This window comes from Bos javanicus, chromosome 12 (genome assembly GCF_032452875.1).
Source record: "Bos javanicus breed banteng chromosome 12, ARS-OSU_banteng_1.0, whole genome shotgun sequence".
NCBI lineage: Eukaryota > Metazoa > Chordata > Mammalia > Artiodactyla > Bovidae > Bos > Bos javanicus.
Window position 1 is genome coordinate 71,293,811 of NC_083879.1, and position 17,663 is coordinate 71,311,473.

The 17,663-nt window shown below is 39.9% G+C and overlaps 1 protein-coding gene across 1 annotated transcript in view; it reads left to right on the top strand.

Annotated features, from left to right (window-relative positions):
• Positions 1 to 17,663, top strand: part of LOC133258058 (ATP-binding cassette sub-family C member 4-like) — a 119,200-nt gene that overhangs the window by 84,457 nt on the left and 17,080 nt on the right. The window contains exon 22 of the mRNA XM_061434397.1: positions 6,336 to 6,425. Within this exon, the coding sequence (XP_061290381.1) occupies positions 6,336 to 6,425 (90 nt within the window). The remainder of the gene's footprint in view (positions 1 to 6,335; positions 6,426 to 17,663) is intronic.

A 17,663-nucleotide genomic window follows, 5' to 3' on the forward strand; every position in this document is an offset into this window, starting at 1 on the left:
AATGAGTAGGAAGCAGTCACAACACCCTGATTTTGGGAAGCTGAGAGCAGACTCTTCAGAGGGCGAACCCAGTGCTGTTTCTGTGAGTTGCCCCACTTGGGTGAGCCAGGCCCGTATCATCCTCCCTGGCTTCCTGCTCCCTGTGATCCTGGGAGCAGCGGTGAGCTTCCAGGTTGGTCTCTCTCTCTCTCCCCTCCCAGGCTCACCCCCATCACTGCTGACTACACCATGAGCAGGTCAGAAGTGGGGAAGGTATGACAGCATCAAGGGCCTGCATAGGAACCAGAGGCAGGGGAGTGGTGACATAGACCATCAGTCCTGGAGTCCTGGGGCAACTTTCAGAGACAAACACTGTATCTTCAAGAAGGGACTCCTCAGTTTGTGTTCAGTTTCAGGAATAAGCAAAAATGAAGCCAATTCCTAAATAATTTCCTGAAACAGAACAGGTTGCTGAAGTGTATGGATCCTTTGTGCTCATAGCCTGAAGTATTTAGTTAAGTATGTCCCTCAGAAAGAATACCTAGTGGAGATTATATTCAGGGATTAGCTGCTTATTGAAAGAATCAGGAAAATGGATTTCAGAACCTCTTCAGATGATTCTCTGCACCAAGAGACTCTCTTATGCTGTTGGCACAAAGAACGTGTTTTCAGATGAAGAGGGATTCCATGCACATTCAGTATTTATGTTTGCACTGCAAGTGTTGGCACAGATCAGGAGCCATCATCTTTATCATGATGAATCAAATTCATTTTTGGAGATAGGGAATCTACTTGATAAATAATTCCTAATAATGATAGTGGAAATGATCCAAAATCTTGAAATCAAAATGGAGCTACAGATAAATAGCCTGGAGACAAAGATGGAGAAGATGCAAGAAAGGTTTAACAAGGACCTAGAAGAAATAAAAAAGAGTCAATATATAATGAATAATGCAATAAATGAGATCAAAAACACTTTGGAGGGAACCAACAGTAGAATAACGGAGGCAGAATATAGGATAAGTGAGGTAGAAGATAGAATGCTAGAAATAAATAAAACAGAGAGGAAAAAAGAAAAACTAATTAAAAGAAACAAGGACAATCTCAGAGACCTCTGGGCCAATGTTAAATGCCCCAACATTCGAATCATAGGAGTCCCAGAAGAAGAAGACAAAAAGAAAGACCATAAGAAAATACTTGAGGAAATAATAGTTGAAAACTTCCCTAAAATGGAGAAGGAAATAATCACGCAAGTCCAAGAAACCCAGAGAGTCCCAAACAGGATAAATCTAAGGTGAAACACCCAAGACACATATTAATCAAATTAACAAAGATCAAACACAAGAACAAATATTAAAAGCAGCAATGGAAAAACAACAAATAACACATAAGGATTCCCATAAAGATAACAGCTGATCTTTCAATAGAAACTCTTCAGTCCAGGAGGGAATGGCAGGAAATACTTAAAGTGATGCAAGAAAATAACTTACAGTCCAGATTACTGTACCCAGCAAGGATCTCATTCAAATAGGAAGGAGAAATCAAAAGTTTTACAGACAAGCAAAAGCTGAGAGTATTCATCACCACCAAACCAGCTCTCCAACAAATGCTAAAGGGTCTTGTCTAGACAGGAAACACAGAAACGGTGTATAACCTTGAGCCCAAAACAATAAAGTAAATGGCAACGGGATCATACTTATCAATAATTACCTTAAATGTAAATAGGTTGAATGCCCCAACCAAAAGACAAAGACTAGCTGAATGGATACAAAAACAAGACCCCCTATATATGTTGTCTACAAGAGACCCACCTCGAAACAAGGGACACATGCAGACTGAAAATGAAGGGCTGGAAAAAGATATTCCATGCAAATAGAGGCCAAAAGAAAGCAGGAGTAGCAATACTCATATCAGATAAAATAGACTTTAAAACAAAGGCTGTGAAAAGAGACAAAGAAGGACACTGCCTAATGATCAAAGGATCAATGCAAGAAGAAGACATAACAATTATAAATATATATGCACCCATCATAGGAGCACCACAATATGTAAGACAAATGCTAACAAATATGAAAGGGGAAATTAACCATAACACAACAATCAGTTCAGTTCAGTTGCTCAGTCGCGTCCGACTCTTTGCGACCCCATGAATCACAGCACGCCAGGCCTCCCTGGCCATCACCAACTCCCGGAGTTCACTCAGATTCACATCAATCAAGTTAGTGATGCCATCCAGCCATCTCATCCGCTGTCATCCCCTTCTCCTCCTGCCCCCAATCCCTCCCAGCATCAGAGTCTTTTCCAATGAGTCAACTCTTTGCATGAGGTGGCCAAAGTACTGCAGTTTCAGCTTTAACATCATTCCTTCCAAAGAAATCCCAGGGCTGATCTCCTTCAGAATGGACTGGTTGGATCTCCTTGCAGTCCAAGGGACTCTCAAGAGTCTTCTCCAACACCACAGTTCAAAAGCATCAATTCTTTGGTGCTCAGCCTTCTTCACAGTCCAATTCTCACATCCATACATGACCACAGGAAAAACTATAGCCTTGACTAGACGGACCTTTGTTGGCAAAGTAATGTCTCTGCTTTTAAATATGCAATAGTGGGAGTCTTTAATACCCCACTTTGGATAGATGAACTAAACAGAAAATTAACAAGGAAACACAAAATTTAAATGATACAGTAGACCACTTAGACCTAATTGATATCTATAGGACATTTCACCCCAAAACAATGAATTTCACTTTTTTCTCAAGCGCACATAGAAGCTTCTCCAGGATAGATCACATCCTGGGCCATAAATCTAGCCTTGGTAAACTCAAAAAAATTGAAATCATTCCAAGCATCTTTTCTGACCACAATGCAGTACGATTAGATCTTACAAGAGAAAAACTATTAAAAACTCCAACATATGGAGGCTGAACAATACGCTGCTGAATAACCAACAAATCACAGAAGAAATCAAAAAATAAATCAATATATTTAATAGTTTTTTTTTTTTAATCAAAGCAAAAGCAGAGTATTTTTTAAACAGCACACTCTGCTTTTTTGGTATTTCTAGTCCCTGAGTTTTCTTCAGTATGTTGAAGAAGATGAACCAGCACTGGCTCTCTTACTTCTCCCTGATTACTTGGTTTTCTTTCCCTTTTTCCTTATTGAGAAAAAAACTGAGAGAAGAGGTGGATGTACTGTACATTTCTTTACTGTTGTTAAGAAATACAGCTGGAATCTAGCCTAATGCATCCGGCCCTTTGTTCCTGACACCGAAGTCTCCATTAAATCCCGTGGAACTGCTTCCTGAAGCCCGCAAAAGGACTTTAATAGGACTTAAATTCTTTGTCCTTTCTTGGAAAAGAATGTTTTCATCTGAACATGGATGATGATCAGTTCATTCGGAGGGTTTAGTAATTAAAAAATAATAATAAGAAAAATAAACCAATGTTTAAAACAACTTCAGGTGATTGCTCATTCTTTTGAAACAGGGACACTGCTGCTGCTGCTGCTGCTGCTAAGTTGCTTCAGTCGTGTCCATCTCTGTGCGACCCCATAGACGGCAGCCCACCAGGCTTCCCTGTCCCCGGATTCTCCAGTCAAAAACACTGGAGTGGGTTGCCATTTCCTTCTCCAATGCATGAAAGTGAAAAGTGAAAATGAAGTCGCTCAGTTGTGTACTACTCTTAGCACAATGGGAAATGCTTTTTTTTTTTTTTTTTGTATGACATTCAGCAGTTGTTTGGTGATAATTAGCAGAACCTCTTTAAGGCCTACATAGTGTCTGAGGGCTCTGATGAAAGCTCAGTTTGAAGCAGCTTCAGCTGCTGGTCAGGGGCTCAGAAGTGACAGACTCCTCTTTCTGCAAACAATCCTGCTTCAGTCCCCCAGGCTTTGGAGAACTTCATCCGCTTCAAGGGGTGTTCTCAAGAGAAGAAGGTGAGGGACGTGACAGTAGAACGAGGCTCTAATTATGAAATCAGTGATTGAAGTTTAAATGGAGACACTGTGCCTATTCTCCTGAATCACCAAAACTGCCTTTCACAAATGTGCTAATACTGTGAGGCTTTTTATTGTTTAAGGAAGGAAGAAAGGTCTTTTAAAAATAAACTGATTTATTTCGTAGACTAGCTTAGGTAACACTTTTATAGACTATACTTTGAAAACCAGGTGGATGCTTCATACCTTAGACATCAAAACAGGATGTGAATTTGCTTTATGAGAGGAACCTGAAAGAAAAAATATTCAGGTCACATATGGCAGGATGAGCAAAGAAATGTTCCTGTCATCATTATAAGCAAAGAGACTCCATCTCACTTTTCCCAGTTGGACTCAAAGCTGGTTATTTAAGCTGGGCTCTTTCGGGCCCTTTATCTCCTCAAATACAGATGCTTGAAGAGTCTCTTGCTTTGGGCCACAGAGTAAAATCCTGCCATAATTTACAGCCTTGGAGAGAAAGTGGAGGAGAGTCAGGGGAGAGGGAGGAATATTGTGGTCTCTCTTGGTGACCTTGTTCGTGTAAATTTCATGGAAACAGCTAAAGGAAGAGAAATTGCCTGCATGCTGGAATCTTACAGAGAATGAAAAGTTTTTCTAAAATTCTGAAGTAGAATGATGATTATTCTCTGACAAGGAACTCTTACCATTGCTTAGACGATTGTTTAGTCTTTGGTCCTAAATTCCAGAGTTTTAAAGGACACCTTAAATGTGGTTCTTGTGATTTTTCAGTTCAATTCAGTAATCATTTTGAAACATCCTATGACCAGTGATTTTCACTGCTTTGGAGGCATATTGGCTTCTTGCTCAACAATGTGCAAATGAAGCTCCCTTTATAATGTCTTTTTAATTTTGGATTATACTTAGGGGGTATGTCTTTTTATTGATGGCATACCATGTGTTTGCTTCATCAATTTCTCTCTTACCAGACTTAAAACTGAGACAACAGGGAAAGATGATGTGGGAGGCTCTCTGAGTGTCATTCTTCTTCATGGTTGAAGTGAAGAAATATACATATATATATATATATATATATATATATATATATATATATATATTTTTTTTTTTTCCTTCTCAGGCTTTTGTGAAATGAGGAGGAACAGAACAGCTCTAAGGCCAGGCAGGATTTCAACATGGTGATTCTGAGCAGTTCCAGGCACTTGTGGAAGTGTCAGGTCTCCTCTGGTTCCCACACATGTGCCTCCCCTTGTTCTGCCCCCTTCATTGATAGGAGCCAGTTGGGCTTTCCACTGCTGCTCATATTCTGTGTCCTGGCTTACTAGAGCCTTTCAGAAGAAACTTAAATGGCCTACATGAGCTTATGTACAAGATTCTCTCTTAAACACAGAAAGAAAAGAAAGAAAATGAAGTTTCTCAGTTGTGTCCGACTCTTTGTGACCCCATGGACTGTAGCCCACCAGGCTCCTCCATCCACAGGATTTTCCAGGCAAGAATACTGGAGTGGGTTGTCATTTCCTTCCCCAGGGGATCTACCCAACCCAGGGATTGAACCTGAGTCTCCCACATTGCAGGCAGACTCTTTACCACCAGAGGAGGCATATATTACCAGAGTAGTTTACCTGTAGCTCCTCCTGAAGTAGATGAATAGGAAAATCTATTTAAATAATTTTACTATGGCACATGTCACAGTGGGTTTCAGGTCCTCCTGGCCTTGCATTAGTAACGAGGTTCTATGAGGCAGGTCATCCTGACACACAGGTGAGAGAATGTGGGACCAGCTGGTATAGGATCAGAGGTGATCTCTCTGTGGACAGAGGAGCCACAGGCCTCAGGAGCTGACGTTTTCTTTGCACATGTACAGACATTCCATTCACACCTGTGGAGAGAGTCCCCATCCCAGAAGACTGTTTTACCAATAGAGAAAATATCCTAGTTCATTCTTCAGTGAAAATATTAACAATTTTGCTTTGAGGTACAAACCTCAACTACTCACGCTATTGATGTTTCCCAACATCACAGCAGGATTGACAGTTAATTTATGTAGATCTTGATGTAAAGTTTCTCAAATAACTATATCCTCCTTGTGTGTATGTGTGTTTAAGCAGATATTTATTACTAGGAAGGTATTTTTTAAGAAAGAAAATCTTCCTTTCTCTTCTCTTGTTTTTTCTTAAGATGAAAAACTTATCCAACACTACCATCTGTTAGTATTCAATAGTCTGGAGGATATTTTACAGCACACTTTGTACATAGAAAATTATTTTAGAGATACTATTTTGTAAACATCCATTTTCAAATTTATTACTAATAATCACAGTGAATTGATATTTTATATTTTAATTCTGTAAGCACTGGAATAAAATGAAAATAGGTTAAGATAATAACATTCACTATTTTGTTCCATTTAGGAACCTGTTTTATTTACTGGAACAATGAGGAAAAATCTGGATCCCTTTAATGATCATACAGATGTGGAACTGTGGAATGTCTTAGAAGAGGTAATTTATTAAACGTAATTAACGTGTTGGCATCAATGTATGTGTGCGTACATTTTTAACATTGTGAGTAATTAAATGGAACTCATCAATTTAACTGACTTTGTTTACCTCCTGGGAAAATACTGATGACATGATTGCACTTACAATGTGTGTATTGATGATGATGATGGAAATCAACAATATAATGCCTCATGTTTGCATTTTTGCTTTTTACCTAGAACCATGGGCAGCTTGATACATTACCTTGTCCTTCAGTTCAGTTCAGTTACTCAGTTGTGTCTGATTCTTTGTGACCCCATGAACCACAGCACACCAGGCCTCCCCGTCTATCACCACCTCCCAGGGTTTACCCAAACTCATGTTCATTGAGTTGGTGATGCCATCCAACCATCTCATCCTCTGTCGTCCCCTTCTCCTCCTGCCCTCAATCTTACCCAGCATCAGCGTCTTTTCAAATGAGTCAGCTCTTTGCATCAGGTGGCCAAAGTATTGTAGTTTCAGCTTCAACATCAGTCCTTCCAATGAATATTCAGGACTGATCTCCTTTAGGATGGGCTGGTTGGATCTCCTTGCAGGGACTCTCAAGAGTCTTCTACAATACCACAGTTCAAAAGCATCAATTCTTTGGCGCTCAGCTTTCTTTATATTCCAACTCTCATATCCATACATGACTACTGGAAAAACCATAGCCTTGATGAGACAGACCTTTGTTGACAAAGTAATGTCTCTGCTTTTTAATATGCTTTCTAGGTTGCTTATAACTTTCCTTCCAAGGAGTGTCTTTTAATTTTATGGCTGCAGTTACCATCAAGTGATTTTTGATTCCAAAAAAAATAAATTCAGCCACTGTTTCATTTGCCATGAAGTGATGGGACCGGATGCCATGATCTTCGTTTTCTGAATGTTGAGCTTTAAGCCAACTTTTTCACTCTCCTCTTTCACTTTCATCAAGAGGCTCTTTAGTTCTTCTTCGCTTTCTGCCATAAGGATGGTGGCATCTGTATATCTGAGGTTATTGATTTTTCTCCTGGCAATCTTGATTCCAGATTGTGCTTCTTCCAGCCCAGTGTTTCTCATGATGTAGTCTGCATATAAGTTAAATAAACAGGGTGACAATATATAGCCTTGACGTACTCCTTTTCCTATTTGGAACCAGTCTGTTGTTCCATGTCCAGTTCAAACTGTTGCTTCCTGACCTGCATACAGGCTTCTCAGGAGGTAAGTCGGGTGGTCTGGTGTTCCCTTCACTTTCAGATTTTCCACAGTTTATTGTGATCCACACAGTCAAAGGCTTTGGCATAGTCAATAAAGCAGAAATAGATGTTTTCTGGAACTCTTTTGCTTTTTTCGATGATCCAGTGAATGTTGGCAATTTGATGTCTGGTTCCTCGGCCTTTTCTTTTCTTTTTTAAATTTTAATTGGCAGCTAATTACTTTACAATATTTTGGGTTTTACCATACATTCACATGAATCCGCCATGGGTGTACATGTGTTCCCCATCCTGAACCCCCCTCCCACCTTGCTCCCCATCCCATCCCTCAGGGTAATCCGTACACCAGCCCTGAGCACCCTGTCTCATGCATTGAACTTGGACTGATGATCTATTTCACATATGATAATATGCATGTTTCAATGCTATTCCTTCAAATCATCCCACCCTCGCCTTCTCCCACAGAGTCCAAATCTGTTCTTTCATCTGTGTCTCTTTCACTGTCTCTCATGTAGGGTCATTGTTACCATCTCTCTAAATTCCATCTATATGCGTTAGTATACTGTATTGGTGTTTTTCTTTCTGGCTTACTTCACTCTGTATAATAGGCTCCAGTTTCATCCACCTCATTAGAACTGATTCAATGCACTTTCTTTAGTAGCTGAGTAATATTCCATTGTGCATATGTACCATAGCTTTCTTATTTATTTGTCTGCCAATGGACATCTAGGTTGCTTCCATGTCCAGGCTATTATAAACAGTGCTGTGATGAACATTGGGGTACATGTGTGTCTTTTAATTTTGGTTTCCTCGGTGTGTATGCCCAGCAGTGAGATTGCTGGGTCGTATGGCAGTTCTATTTCCAGTTTTTTAAGGAATCCCCACACTGTTCTCCATAGTGGCTGTACTAGTTTGCATTCCTACCAACAGTGTAAGAGGTTTCCTTTTTCTCTGCACCCTCTCCAGCATTTATTGTTTGTAGACTTTTTGAGAGCAGCCATTCTGACCGGCGTGAGATGGTACCTCATTGTGGTTTTGATTTGCATTTCTCTGATAATGAGTGATGTTGAGCATCTTTTCATTTATTTGTTACCCATCTGTGTGTCTTCTTTGGAGAAATTTCTGTTTAGTTCTTTGGCCCATATTTTCATTGGGTCACTTATTTTTCTGGAATTGAGCTGTAGGAGTTGCTTGTATATTTTTGAGATTAATTCTTTGTCAGTTGCTTCATTTTCTTTTATTTTCTCCCATTCTGAAGGCTGTCTTTTCACCTTGCTTATAGTTTCCTTCATTGTGCAGAAGCTTGTAAGTTTAATTAGGTCCCATTTGTTTATTTTTGCTTTTATTTCCATTACTGTGGGAGGTGGGTCATGGTGTTTTGCCTATGTTCTCCTCCAGCAGTTTTATAGTTTCTGGTCTTATATTTAGATCTTTAATCCATTTTGAGTTTATTTTTGTGTATGGTGTTAGAAAGTGCTCTAGTTTCATTCTTTTACAAATGGTTTATCAGTTTTCCCAGCACCACTTGTTAAAGAGATTGTCTTTTCTCCATTGTATATTATTGCTCCTTTGTCAAAGATAAGGTGTCCATAGGTGCATGTATTTATCTCTGGGCTTTCTATTTTGTTCCATTGACCTATGTTTCTCTCTTTGTGCCAGTACGATACTGTCTTGATGACTATAGCTTTGTAGTAGAGCCTGAAGTCAGGCAGGTTGATTCCTCCAGTTCCATTCTTCTTTCTCAAGGTTGCATTGGCTATTCGAGACTTTTTGTATTTCCATACAAATTGTGAAATTATTTTTTCTAGTTCTCTGAAAAATACATTTGGTAGCTTGATAGGGATTGCATTGAATCTATAGATTGCTTTGGGTAGTATACTTATTTTCACTATATTGATTCTTCCGATCCATGAACATGGTATATTTCTCATCTATTTGTGTCACCTTTGATTTCTTTCATCAGCGTTTTATAGTTTTCTATATATAGGTCTTTTGTTTCTTTAGGTAGATTTCTTCCTATGTATTTTATTCTTTTCATTGCAACGATGAATGGAATTGTTTCCTTAATTTCTCTTTCTGTTTTCTCATTGTTAGTGTATAGGAATGCAAAGGATTTCTGTATGTTAATTTTATATCCTGCAACTTTACTATATTCATTGATTAGCTCTAGTAATTTCCTGGTGAAGTCTTTAGGGTTTTCTGTGTAGAGTATCATGTCATTTGCAAACAGTGAGAGTTTTACTTCTTCTTTTCCAATTTTGACCCCCTTTATTTCTTTTTCTTCTCTGATTGCTGTGGCTAAAACTTCCAAAACTATGTTGAATAGTAGTGGTGAGAGTGGCCACCCTTGTCTTGTTCCTGAATTTAGGGGAAATTCTTTCAATTTTTCACCATTGTGGATAATGTTTGCTGTGGGTTTATCATATATGGCTTTTATTATGTTGAGGTATGTTCCTTCTATGCCTGCTTTCTGGAGAGTTTTTATCATAAATGGATGTTGGATTTTGTCAAAGGCTTCCTTTGCATCTAGTGAAATAATCATATGGTCTTTATCTTTCAATTTGTTAATGTGGTGTATCACATTGATTGATTTGCAAATATTGAAGAATCCTTGCATCCCTGGGATAAAGTCCACTTGGTCATGATGTATGATCTTTTAAATATGTGTTGGATTCTGTTTGCTAGAATTTTGTTGAGGATTTTTGCATCTATGTTCATCAGTAATATTGGCCTGTAGTTTTCTTTTTTTGTGGCATCTTTGTCAGGTTTTGGTATTAGGGTGATGGTGGCCTCATAGAATGAATTTGGAAGTTTACCTTTCTCTGCAATTTTCTGAGAGAGTTTGAGTAGGATAGGTGTTAGCTCTTCTCTAAATTTTTGGTGGAATTCAGCTGTGAAGCTCTCTGGTCCTGGGCTTTTGTCAGAAGATTTCTGATTACAATTTCGATTTCTGTGCTTGTGATGGGTCTGTTAAGATTTTCTATTTTTTTCTGGTTCAGTTTTAGAAAGTTATACTTTTCTAAGAATTTATCCATTTCTTCCAAGTTGTCCATTTTATTGGCATATAGTTGCTGATAGTAGTCTCTTATGATCCTTTGTATTTCTGTGTGTCTCATGATTTCTCCATTTTCATTTCTAATTTTGTTGATTTGGCTCTTCTCCCTTTTTTTCTTGATGAGTCTGGCTAATGGTTTGTGTATTTTATCTATCTTCTCAAAGAACCAGCTTTTAGCTTTGTTGATTTTTGCTATGGTCTCTTTTGTTTCTTTTGCATTTATTTATGCCCTAATTTTTATGATTTCTTTCCTTTTACTAATCCTGTGGTTCTTCATTTCTTCTTTTTCTAGTTGCTTTAGGTGTAGAGTTAGGTTATTTATTGATTTTTCTCCTGTTTCTTGAGGTCAGCTTGTATTTCTATGAACCTTCCCCTTAACACTGCTTTTACTGAATCCCATAGGTTTTGGGTTATGTTTTCATTTTCATTCATTTCTATGCATATTTTTATTTCTTCTGTGATTTTTTGGTTTTTCAAAAGTGTACCGTTTAGCCTCCATATGTTTGTATTTTTAATAGTTTTTTTTCCCCTGTAGTTGACATCTAATCTTACTGCGTTTTGATCAGAAAAGATGCTTGAGATGATTTCAATTTTTTGAATTTACCAAGGCTAGATTTATGGTCCAGGATGTGATCTATCCTGGAGAAGGTTCTGTGTGCACTTGAGAAAAAGGTGAAATTCATTGTTTTAGGGTGAAATGTCCTATAGATATCAATTAGGTCTAACTGGCCCATTGTATCATTTAAAGCTTGTGTTTCCTTGATAATTTTCTGTTTACTTGATCTATCCATAGGTGTGAGTGGGGTATTAAAGTCTCCCACTATTATTGTGTTACTGTTAATTTCCCCTTTCATACTTGTTAGCTTTTTCCTTACATATTGTGGTGCTCCTATGTTAGGTGCATATATATTTATAATTGTTATATCTTTGTCTTCGATTGATCCTTTGATCAGTATGTAGTGTTTTTCTTTGTCTCTTTTCACGGCCTTTTTTTCAAAGTCTGTTTTATCTGATATGAATATTGCTACTCCTGCTTCCTTTTTGTCTCCATTTGCATGAAATATCTTTTTCCAGCCCTTCACTTTCAGTCTGTATGTGTCCCTAGGTTTAAGGTGGGTCTCTTGTAGACAGCATATATAGGGGTCTTGTTTTTGTATGCATTCAGCCAGTCTTTGTCTTTTGGTTGGGGCATTCAACCCATTTACATTTAAGGTAATTATTGATATGTATGATCCCATTGTCATTTATTTTGCTGTTTTGGGTTCGAGTTTATAAACCTTTTCTGTGTTTCCTGTCTAGAGAAAATATTTTAGCATTTGTTGAAGAACTGGTTTGGTGGTGCTGAATTCTCTCAGCTTTTGCTTGTCTGTAAAGCTTTTGATTTTTCCTTCATATTTGAATGAGATCTTTGGAGGGTACAGTAATCTGAGTTGTAGGATTTTCTCTTTCATCACTTTAAGTATGTCCTGCCATCCCCTTCTGGCTTGAAGAGTTTCTGTGGAAAGATCAGCTGTTATTCTTATGGGGATCTCCTTGTGAGTTATTTGCTGTTTCTCCCTTTCTGCATTTTATATTTGTTCTTTGTTTTTGATCTTCATTAATGTGTTTAATATATGACTTGGGGTATTTCGCCTTGGGTTTATCCTGTTTGTGACTGTCTGGGTTTCTTGGACTTTGGTGGCTATTTCCTTCCCTATTTTAGGGAAGTTTTCTACTATTATCTCCTCAAGTATTTTCTCATGGCCTTTCTTTTTGTCTTCTTCTGGGACTCCTGTGCTTGGAATGTTGGGGTGTTTAACATTGTCCCAGAAGTATCTGAAGTTGTCCTCATTTCTTTTAATTCTTTTTTCTTTTTTCCTCTCTGCTTTATTTATTTCCACCATTCTATCTTCCACCACACGTATCCTATCTTCTGCCTCAGTTATTTCACTCTTGGTTCTCTCCAGAATTTTTTTGATCTCATTTCTTGCATTATTCATTATTGATTGACTCTTTTTTATTTCTTCTAGGTCCTTGTTAATCTTTTCTTGCATCTCTTGCATCTTCTCAATCCTTGTCACAAGACTATTTATCTGTAACTCCATTTTGTTTTCCAGATTTTGGATCATTTTTACTATCATTATTCTGAATTCTTTTTCAGGTAGACTCCCTATCTCCTCCTCTTTTGTTTGGTTTTGTGGGCTTTTATCATGTTCCTTTACCTGCTATTTCTCTGCCCTTTCATCTTGTTTAGGTTGCTATATTTGGGGTGGCCTTTCTGTATGCTGGAAGTTTGTGGTTCCTCTTTATTGTGGTGGTTCCTCCCTGTTGGTGGGGTTGGATGAGTGGCTTGTCAAGGTTTCCTGGTTAGGGAAGCTTGTGTAGGTGTCTGGTGGGTGGCGCTGGATCTCTTCTCTCTGGAGTGCAGTGAAGTGTCCAGTAGCGAGTTGTGAGGTGTCTATGGGTTTGGTGTAATTTTTGGCCAGCTATAATTTTGTGCTCGGGGTTCTGTTTCTGCATTGTTGGAGAATTAGTTTGTTATGTCTTCCTCTGAAACTTGTTGGTTCTTGGGTGGAGCTTGGTTTCAGTGTAGGTATGGAGGCTTTTGGATGAGCTTTTGTTGATTAAAGTTCCCTGGAGGTGTTTTCTGGTATTCTCAAGTTTTGGATTTAAGCCTCCTGCCTCTTGCTTTCAGTCTTATTCATGCAGTAACCTCAAGACTTCTCCACCATACAGCACCAATGATAAAACATCTAGGTTAATGGTGAAAAGATTCTACACAGTGAGGGGCACCCAGAGAGTTTCACAGAGTTACATGGAGAAGAGAAGAGGGAGGAGGAGGGAGATAGAGACGACCAGGAGGAAAAGAGGGGGAATCAAAAGGGGAGAGAGCGATCTAGCTAGTAATCACTTCCCTATTTGCTCTCCACACTCTGGAACACTCAGAGAGGTTCATGGAGTTCCATAGAGAAGAGAAGAGGGAAGAAGGAGATAGAGGTGACCAGGAGGAGAGGAGAGGGAGTCAAAAGGAGAGAGACCAATCTAGCCAGTGATCAGTTCCCTAAGTGTTCTCCACAGCCTGGAACACCCAAAGAGATTCACAGAGTTAAGTAGAGAAGAGAAGGGGAGGGAGGAGATAGAGGTGACTTGGGGGATAAAAAGGAGAGTCAAAAGGGGAGAGAGCAATCAAGCCAGTAATCACACTCATAAGTAAAAATGGGTATTGAAGTTTGGATTTGTAAAGGTACAAAATTGATAACAAATACCAAAAAGCAAAGATTAAAAATCTAGAGTAGAGGTTAGACTCTCAAAAATATAATATTAATAAAACAAAATCACAAAAGTTATAAAAACTCTATATATGTAATTTGCTTTAAAAATAAGGTCTTTTTTTTGCAAGGTAATTCAGTTTAGTCCAGTCACTCAGTTGTGTCCGACTCTTTGTGACCCCATGAATCACAGCATGCCAGGCCTCCCTGTCCATCACCAACTCCTGGAGTTCACTCAAACTCATGTCCATCGAGTCAGTGATGCCATCCAGCCATCTCATCCTCTGTCGTCCCCTTCTCCTCCTGTCCCCAATCCCTCCCAGCATCAAGGTCTTTTCAAGTGAGTCATCTCTTCAAATGAGGTGGCCAAGGTATTGGCGTTTCAGCTTCAGCATCAGTCCTACCAATGAACACCCAGGACTGATCTCCTTTAGGATGGACTGGCTGGATCTCTTTGCAGTCCAAGGGACTCTCAAGAGTCTTCTCCAACACCACAGTTCAAAAGCATCAATTCTTCAGCACTCAGCTTTCTTCACAGTCCAACTCTCACATCCATACATGACCACTGGAAAAACCATAGCCTTGACTAGACAGACCTTTGTTGGCAAAGTAATGTCTCTGCTTTTGAATATGCTATCTAGGTTGGTCATAACTTTCCTTCCAAGGAGTAAGTGTCTTTTAATTTCATGGCTGCAATCACCATCTGTAGTGATTTTGGAGCCCAGAAAAATAAAGTCTGACACTGTTTCCCCATCTATTTCCCATGAAATGGTGGGACCAGATGCCATGATCTTAGTTTTCTGAATGTTGAGCTTTAAGCCAACTTTTTCACTCTCCTCTTTCACTTTCACTAAGAGGCTTTTTAGTTCCTCTTCACTTTCTGCCATAAGGGTGGCGTCATCTGCATATCTGAGGTTATTGATATTTCTCCCAGCAATCTTGATTCCAGCTTGTGCTTCTCCCAGCCCAGCATTTCTCATAATGTACTCTGCAAATAAGTTAAATAATAGTAGGTTTTAAAAATGAAAATTAAAGGAGTAATAACTTAAAAATTAAAAAATGATAATAGTAAAATATATCTAGGGATTTCTCTGGAGCTGTTGAGGGCAGTGTGGGGCCAGTACAGTTTCAGATATTTCCTTGTTCCAGCTTATACTTCTTCTCAAGGTCTATAGGTCCTTTCCAATGTAGTCAATGCTAACTACAGGGTTTTAATCTATTGCACCTGTCACTTCCAAAGCGGCTTCCTCTTCTTCATTTATTTTGGCTTCCTCTGTTTGCAAGTCTCTTCAGTATCTAACTTCTGCCCTGACACAAAGGGGCTAAGGTGGTCATTTATTTAGGTGTACTTGTTTAATTGTGCTGTGGGGAGGGAGGAACACTGCAAACAAATATCACTGTTGTGTGTGGGGAGTGCTCGCAGTGCCTGGGTCACACTGGGGTTTTCCCCACTCATGGCGTGTGTGCTTTCCCGGTCTACATAGCTCAGGCTCCAAGTTGCTCTGCAGGGGAACTGTCTAAAGCAGTCCCTGGGATGTGTGCACTTCCCAGGTCTAAGCCACTCAGGTTCAGGTTCTCGGGCACTCCACAAAGGCACAGACTCAGTTGGGCCTGTGTTTTGTGCCCTTCCCAGGTCTGAGCAGCTGAGGCGACCAGGTGCTTGGCAAGCACACTATCCCCAGGTAGGGCAGTGTGTCTTATCACCTCCCCATTCCCAGCTGCTGAGTTTCCTGGGTGAGCAGCGGAAGTACCATCTCAGGTGTGCCATGTGTCTCCTCTGGGGAGCTGATCTCTAGCTGTGATTCTCCTAGTGGATGTCAACCATCCAGGATCACAGGAAGATTTGGTTAGCAACTGGAAGCCTGCTCGCAGTTTGGTAGAGGATGCCGTCTCTGGGGCTAAGTTTGCCCCTTTCTGGCTCTAGCTGTCTCTCGCCTTCCTCTCTGCCTCCCATGAGGGATGAGCTGGTCCATTGCCAGCTAGCTCTCCTCTGGTATTTGCTCAGTCCTTTGTTCTGTCAGTGGACCTGGCAGTGCCTTAGGTTAGAGCTTTTCATGGGAAAGCTCTCTCTTTCTGTCTCTTTCCTCTTTTTCTTTTTTTCCCTCGCTTTCTCTCTCTGGCTATCCCACAGTTTGGGTTACTATCTTACGTTAGCTCCCTCAGATTGCATTCAGGCCCAGGACTTACCCTAAGCAATGCAGCCTGCACCTCCCAGTTCAGCCCCCGCTTGCTGGTGGTGGACATGAGCATCTGGGCTACTTCTTCCCTGGGAGTTGCAGTTAGGTGCGTACTCTGTGGGTTTTATTTGTTTTTTTCCTCCCAGTTAAACTCCCCACAGACCCTCCAGTGAGAGGGTTTCCTGGTTTTTGGTAACTTCTCCTCTTTACTCCCTCCACAGGACGGGAGTCCGTCCCTAACTCTTTTGTCTCTCTTTTTATCTTTTATATTTTGTCCTACCTCCTTTTGAAGACAATGGGCCGCCTTTCTGGGTGCCTGGTGTCTTCTGCCAGAGTTTAGAAGTTGTTTTGTGGTATTTGCTCAGCGTTCAAATGATCTTTTGATGAATTTGTGGGGGAGAAAGTGGGCTCCCCATTCTATTACTCCACCATCTTAGGACTGCCCCCTCCTCTGCCTTTTCTAAATCCAGCTTGAACATCTGGAAGTTTATGGCTCACATATTGCTGAAGCCTGGCTTGGAGAATTTTGAGCATTATTTTACTAGTGTGTGAGATGAGTAAACTTGTGTGGTAGTTTGAGCATTGGGTAAGTAAGGGCTTGCCTGGTGGCTCAGAGGGTAAAGCGTCTGCCTGCAATGCAGGAGATCCGGGTTCGATTTCTGGGTCAGGAAGATCCCCTGGAGAAGGAAATGGCAACCCACTCTAGTACCGTTGCCTGGAAAATCCCATGGATGGAAAAATCTGGTAGTCTATAGTCCATGGGGACGCAAAGAGTCAGACACAACTGAGCGACTTCACTTTGAGCATTGGTATTGCCTTTCTTTGGGATTGGAATGAAAACTGACCTTTTCTGGTTTTGTGGCCACTGCTGAGTTTTCCAAATTTCATGGCATATTGAGTGCAGCACTTTCACAGCATCATCTTTCAGGATTTAAAATAGCTCAACTGGAATTCCATCACCTCCACTAGCTTTGTTCATATTGATGCTTCCTAAGGCCCACTTGACTTCACATTCCAGGATGTCTGGATTTAGGTGAGTGATCACACCATCATGATTATCTGGGTCATGAAGATCTTTTCTGTACAGTTCTGTGTATTCCCGCCACCTCTTCTTAATATCTTCTGCTTCTGTTAGGTCCCTACCATTTTTGTCCTTTTTTGAGCCCGTCTTTGCATGAAATGGTCCCTTGGTATCTCAATTTTCTTGAGATCTATAGTCTTTCCCATTCTATTGTTTTCCTCTATTTCTTTGCACTGATCTCTGAGGAAGGCTTTCTTATCTCTCTTTGCTTTTCTTTGGAACTCTGCTTTCAAATGGGTATATCTTTCCTTTTCTCCTTTGCTTTTCACTTCTCTTCTTTTCACAGCTGTTTGTAAAGCCTCCTCCAACAGCCATTTTGCTTTTTTGCATTTCTTTTTCTTAGGGATTAGCAGAGCACTAAATTAGACATTAAAGCTGTAGGATTAAATTCTACTAGTGACCTGGTCGATTAATTATCCTAATTACCATCCAATGTTCATTTTATTCCTCTGGTCTTAGGGAATAT